This window comes from Olea europaea, unplaced genomic scaffold (genome assembly GCF_002742605.1).
Source record: "Olea europaea var. sylvestris unplaced genomic scaffold, O_europaea_v1 scaffold138, whole genome shotgun sequence".
NCBI lineage: Eukaryota > Viridiplantae > Streptophyta > Magnoliopsida > Lamiales > Oleaceae > Olea > Olea europaea.
Genome location: NW_019231313.1, coordinates 702702 through 708701, shown reverse-complemented (window position 1 = coordinate 708701; position 6000 = coordinate 702702). Strand labels below are relative to the sequence as shown.

At 37.6% G+C, this 6000-nt stretch overlaps 1 protein-coding gene across 2 annotated transcripts; it reads right to left on the bottom strand.

The window, feature by feature from the left end:
- Nucleotides 1-1173: 1173 nt before the first annotated feature.
- On the bottom strand, nucleotides 1174-5496 carry LOC111375496 (beta-xylosidase/alpha-L-arabinofuranosidase 2-like). Of its 2 annotated transcripts, none has more exons than XM_022998336.1 (7): nucleotides 4984-5496; nucleotides 3668-3955; nucleotides 3400-3569; nucleotides 3202-3299; nucleotides 2661-3011; nucleotides 2039-2449; nucleotides 1174-1931 (listed from the first exon to the last, which is right to left on the bottom strand). In XM_022998336.1, exons 1-7 carry the CDS (start codon nucleotides 5353-5355, stop codon nucleotides 1360-1362), a joined length of 2262 nt encoding a protein of 753 aa, XP_022854104.1. In that variant the 5' UTR covers nucleotides 5356-5496; the 3' UTR covers nucleotides 1174-1359. The 2 variants fall into 2 exon arrangements, with proteins under 2 accessions (XP_022854104.1, XP_022854103.1); XM_022998335.1 differs by having other exon boundaries at nucleotides 4930-5491.
- Nucleotides 5497-6000: the final 504 nt, after the last annotated feature.

Sequence of the window (6000 nt, the reverse complement as noted above, 5' to 3'; positions counted from 1 at the left end):
AGACATAGATTCGAATAGAGTGTTTGTATTTTGCAGCCATAATCCCATGTCACACTTTCATTTGCTTCCAGAGACCCGATTATTATGGTAAAATTTCCTTCACCAATATGTTTCCTTTTGGGACTAAGTTACCTTGTGAGGATTAATTCCCTTGAATTTTCCTTATTCACTGAGGATTTTATGTGGATAAGTTAAATTTTTTGGGGAACATATCTTCTCAAAATATGTCAGCCGGTCTATAACTTGTGAAGTAATTGACATTGGCATTGCGCCTCGCTTGAAGACACTCGTCCGTCGAAAGCATTATTCGATGGACGAATGATGCTTGATTATGAGGACAATTGTGTGAAGACAATATAGGATGACGTGGTATTGTCGAATGGGATGCTCATGTGAAGGGGGCAACTAGCTAACTACCCTCATTCCAACTAGGCAAAGAGAGTAGCAAATGTGGAGTTTTTCCACTATGAAAATTTGGAAACATTAGTGGATGGGATTTGTTGGATATCACAGTTCGTTCCAACGTCTAACTTATAGTGTACGCTCTCATAGAGAAACAAGTATGATAAGGCCTTTTAACATAAGTCTCTTTAATCTAAACATAACAATATTTCTCCAAGTCTTAGAATAATACTTAATATCAGGCTACTGACCAAGGTGAAATTTTGAACAGTCGAAGTAGAAGGGAGAGTTAGAGTCCTCAATCTATGTTTTCATACATTTTAACCATACATTTTTCCAAAAAATCACTTTATTCTAAAAAATTAATGTCAAATAGGCCCTTCAACTGCAATATATTTGAAGTAGGGTAAAGCTGGACTTCATGCATGTTGTGCTGGGCTAGCTTGGCCAAGTCCGCTTGGTGATACAGATTGTATTAGGCCAATAAAGCTTCTCTTATGGGAAAGGGAAATTTAAACATCTAGCCCAGTAGAAAGGGGATTTCCAAAAATACTATTACCACCTCTTTTTCCCCAAATTACTAATATATTCTAACTAATTTCCAGAAAAACTGGGATCCCATAATGACTATTTTATATCAAAATTATATGTATGAAACTTGAAGCAACCGAAATGCTAGATCTGATATATGACATTAGTAGAAATAGAATAGCTCGCAATTGAAAATAATCGATTGACACAAGCATAAAAAAACTTAAAAAGCCATTGTAAGATAAATAAAAAAGGGAGCAACTGTAATAACATAACCTTGATTTCAAGAATCTCATTTTACACAATTTGGAATTCGAAAAATATCAAGAAACTTGTACAATTGTGTTGACTTATTTTTCTTGATCCATCCTGTGATCTTCATTGCTTCAATAAAAGAAGAAAGAAAATAAATTGATGAAGATTTCTTCAAACCCTCACATTCAAGTAATGTTTCAAGCTTCCTACGTGAAGAACATGTTGTCCTAATGCGACCTTTCGATTACCTTGTTCATCCACCATACTCAAATGCTTGCAAACATCTATATTGAATCTAACCAGTCCTTCTGCCATTGGTGTCAAATGGACCTTCTCAAATTCCAATAAGTGTTTTTGAGGCGCATTGTGTACTCGGGGAGGACTAGAAAACAAGAAAACAGTGTGACTTCCAGCCATTTTCCCAACATTTTTAACTCTCAGATGAATATTAAAGGCTATATTTTTGCAGGTATCTTCTACGGCATCAATGGACTTGCACTCTGATGAGCGACAAACATGGCCCTCATCTAAGGGGACTGAGACGAGCTTCGGGGCTTGAACGAGTTTGTGATTGAATTGAGAGTAGCTAAGTCCATCCCCAAATGCAAAAACGGTTGGGCCAGTGTAGAAACGGTATGTTCGACCGGGGTATCCCGTAGCGGGGTCCGGTCTCATGTTCATGTTAGTCATATTAACTTTGTCTACATATGACTGGGGATACCATGTCATTGGTAGCCTTCCACCTGCACCAAATTGGACACAATCAATACAAGAAAGATAACGTTCAATGCTTTTTAATTTACCTTACCAAACATATTTTTCCAAAACTTATGAGAAAAGGAAAGCATACTTGGATTGTAATTTCCAAAGATCACATCAGCAATTGCGGCTCCACCGGCTTCGCCAGGGAAACCGACCCAGAGGATGCTAGTTACTTTAGGATCATCTTTCGCAAATTGTACGTCCATTCCACCTCCAGACATAATAACAAGAATTACAGGCCCCTTGGATACATTTGCAACAGCTGAAACTAAGATAGATTGCTGTCCTGGAAGTGTAATATCGACCCTGTCCTTGCTTTCTGTCTCGATAGATTGGTCTGAACCCATTATTAAAACTACAGCATCAGCTGCAGCTGCTACTTTCTTAGCTTCATCTACTTGAGCGGTACCGCATGATATATCAGCACAGCCCGGTTGATAAACTGTTGCAACCGAGGCCGTTAGACCTTGCAAAGGAGTTGTGTATTTACATGGCACACCTGCAAGATAGTCCATTATAAGTAATCCCTGATGAAGATCAGGTCGAGCTATGCTCTGAATATGCTCAGCCAAATCTTAGCATGTCCATTTCAACAACATTAGTACTACTTTTTCTTTCCAATTATGTTGCAAAAAATAAAAATAAAAGAGTTCATGCAGGATCACATTATTTGCTATAAATCGTGCTACATTTAAAAAATAAAAAGATACCTTCATAATTGCCAATCATGGTTTTGGTTACATTAGCATTGGGCCCTATTACTGCCAAGGATTTGATGGCAGTGGGAGAGAGAGGCAGTGATCCTTTAGTATTTTTGAGTAAAACAATCCCTTGTTGTGCAACTTCACGGGCAAACTCCTGATTTTCAGAGGTGCACACATCTTTCGGCCCAAGATTTCCATATAGTTGTTTACTCGGGTCACCATCAAAGAATCCCAGTCTCATCAGCATGGCAAAATTATTCGAAATTGCTTTGTTGACGTCTGTTTCGTTCAGTAGTCCACCATCTATTGCAGCTTGCGTGTGATCACTCAGGAAAGATCCACAGTTGAGATCCAACCCTGTATAATAAGAGAAGTAATTGGTTACGAATTGTCATCAACTATTTTTCAGATTAAAATAGAACAAAATGGCATATAATTTCTAAAAGAATGGGTCAATCTGCGGTCAAGGGAAAATATAAGATACAATTAGGCTACCCGCAGTTTAACACTGAGGCTAACAATTACAACTCAGTCAAATATTACACACCTGACTTTATAGCCAAAGCAGCAGTCTCCTCTGGTGTTTTTGTGTACTTCTGGGAATTAAACATCTCTTTCAAAGAATCGCAGTCAGAAGAAATGTACCTGCACCAAACAACGAGCAATTATATTGATCAGTGTTATTTTCCCCCCCAAATTGAATGTAATTAAGTTGAACATTGACAGTTAGGTGAAAGTTAAATACCCATTCAACTTCCACTGGCCCCGAATCACACCAGCTAAGAGGTCGGGATCACCACATGTTGGCTTGCCATTAACTTGGTTATACGAACACATCACACTAGCCACATTTCCATCAATAACACAACTCTTGAATGGGGGTTGGTAGGTATCATCCAAATCTTGTTGTGTTACCTAACTCACACATCATGAATCAAACAACTTATTATGATAATCAGAATTCGGGAAATAAGCATGAATCAACTCAAATTTGATCGATTATAGAGTAGTACCACAGCATTGAAAGTGTATCTCTGAATTCCTTTCCAGTTATCCACATCATAGGCCGTATAGTGTTTACAGCAAGCACCAACTTTCAGTTTATCTTTGTCACCGTCGTCTCTCTGTTGCAGGCCTCTTACGTATGCTGCACCGTATTTACTTGAAAGTACAGGGTCTTCTCCTGGAGTTTCCTGTCCCCGTCCCCATCTGGGATCGCGGAAAATGTTGACATTTGGGGACCAAAATGTCAATCCAGCTAATCCAACATTGTACATTGCTCTAGCCTCAGTAGAAACCACCTACAGACATAATTTTGCTGTGAGTCTATGGATTAGGTATGAATTTTCACCAATCCCTCATCCATTTAGACTTCAGATCACTATCAGATTACCTAACAAAATAGCTAAAACAAAATTAAGTGAACCAATTAAATTAAATTCATGTTTACTTAAGTAAAGTTAGCAAGCTGGAATCATATTCAAGATCCTCATAATTCACTGCTGGCTAGCAATGACTCTGATTACCAACTTCTGCTTGCAAGTCATAATCAGATCCACCTTAGTTATTTAAATAACTAAACTAATCTTCTTAGTTAATTAAAAATCATATCAAAGAATTAATTTTGACAATTGACACGCCAATAATTAGGGGCCCTCCACTTTCTAAAGAAACCTGGTCCTTCAAATCAGCAACATGATTGTTTCTAAGACTTTCTGATTTGCATTAATCCTCTTTTTCTTTTTGTCTATAAAATCAGACAACGTGTCCAATAAAACAAATACCTTGCTGGATTTACGAAAGAACGTGATCTATGCTTATGAAAAAGGGTTAAGAAAATAAAGTGATGGTGACACATTGCAGCTAATGCTATTGTCTTTGATGTTAATTTGTCCCATATAGAAGAAAGCGCGTCTTAATGTCTTATTCCCAGTAAATTTCGTCCCACATTTTGGTTCATGGACTATTGTATTTACAGAACATGGGAAAAAAAAAAATAGAGTTGAAAATGCTAATGAGAATTATACATAAATGCAGGAAGCAAAAATTCAACAAATAACCACTGTATTAAATCCAGTGAATTGTACATAAAGGACTTTTTGCATGTGACAAAAGATATTTGATGCTGGACGGAATTAAATCTGTACTTTATCAATAAGCACTGAAAGAAAGAAGAAAAAAATGAAGAACCCCACTGAATATGAAAAAGGTTGAAATAAGATTGTAAAAATCCTAAAAGGGCAAAGAATATCAGGGAAAAGTAGATATGCATTACTTTTCCAATCGATTTAAACAGGGATTCATTGAAAGTTGCACCGGTAAGAAGGACCTGAGGGAAGCTGGTGGCGCTGGGAATCGGGCTCGCAAATTTGGTACCTGGCCCGGTATTTGAGACTCCATGTAAAGCCTCAGACCACCACTCATAATTCGGAATTCCAAGTCTACTCACTCCCTTTGAACCATCAACCAAGAACCCAATTTTTTCTTGCAATGTTAGCCTATTTACCAGATCATCCACGCGGGTTTTCACATCCAAAGAAGCATCGCAGAAACTGAAATTCTTCAGCCCGGGATTGCCAGAGACATCACAAGCAAAAACAGGCTTCTGGGCCAAAACAGGCCGAAAATTCAATGCAAAATTGGTTAACGTGAAGCAAAGAATGTAACAAAAGAGGAAAATAGAATGTTTTCCTGAGGCCATTGAATTGATATGACCTCCCTAAGAGAAGGGAAAAAAAAATGGTTAACAATGTAAATATATAACAAATGCCTGGTGGGTTGAGCAGACTTATAGTGATCAAGAACAAGAGAGTATTAAATTCATGTTGTTTTTTAGCAGCCCGTGATGGATAAACGTAATAGACACTCGGGGTCCATTTTTAAAATGACTTTTACAGCTTACACAAGAGAATCTTCTCTCTCTACTATCCCAAGATGATTTTCTTGAAAAACAGGCTTATGTGAGTCCGTGAAAGATTTTTTCCTGTCTAATTTACGGGTTTCTAAGTAACTTTTTGTTTGGCTATTTTAGACAGACATAGCTGTTTTTTCAGCATTTTCTTGGGTTAAATAATTGCTCCAAGAAATAGAAAAATAGGCTGGTGTTACATACAGTAATCATGTGTCTCTCTCTATAAACGCCATTAGGGCGGCTGTCTTTTCGGCTTCACAGTTCACCTCAGCCAAGCCATAGCAGATATAAAAGATGGTCAAAACACATGGAAAAAATGTTATAAAGAATAAAACTTTTTATGAACTAAAAATCCTATTGGAGTCAATGGCTCAATATCAACCAGGCCTGATAACCGATTTCTTGGATAGATTACGATAGTCAGGCAACTGACTA

What these genes read in the sequence shown, in the direction of transcription:
- LOC111375496 (XM_022998335.1), bottom strand. Translation starts at nt 5,355, where the DNA reads ATGGCCTCAGGAAAACATTCTATTTTCCTCTTTTGTTACATTCTTTGC. An exon ending in TGTTTAAATCGATTGGAAAA is followed by an intron (nt 3,956 to 4,929) that starts GTAATGCATATC and finishes TTATGTCTGTAG; the next exon opens with GTGGTTTCTACTGAGGCTAG. An exon ending in CATGATTGGCAATTATGAAG is followed by an intron (nt 2,450 to 2,660) that starts GTATCTTTTTAT and finishes ACTATCTTGCAG; the next exon opens with GTGTGCCATGTAAATACACA.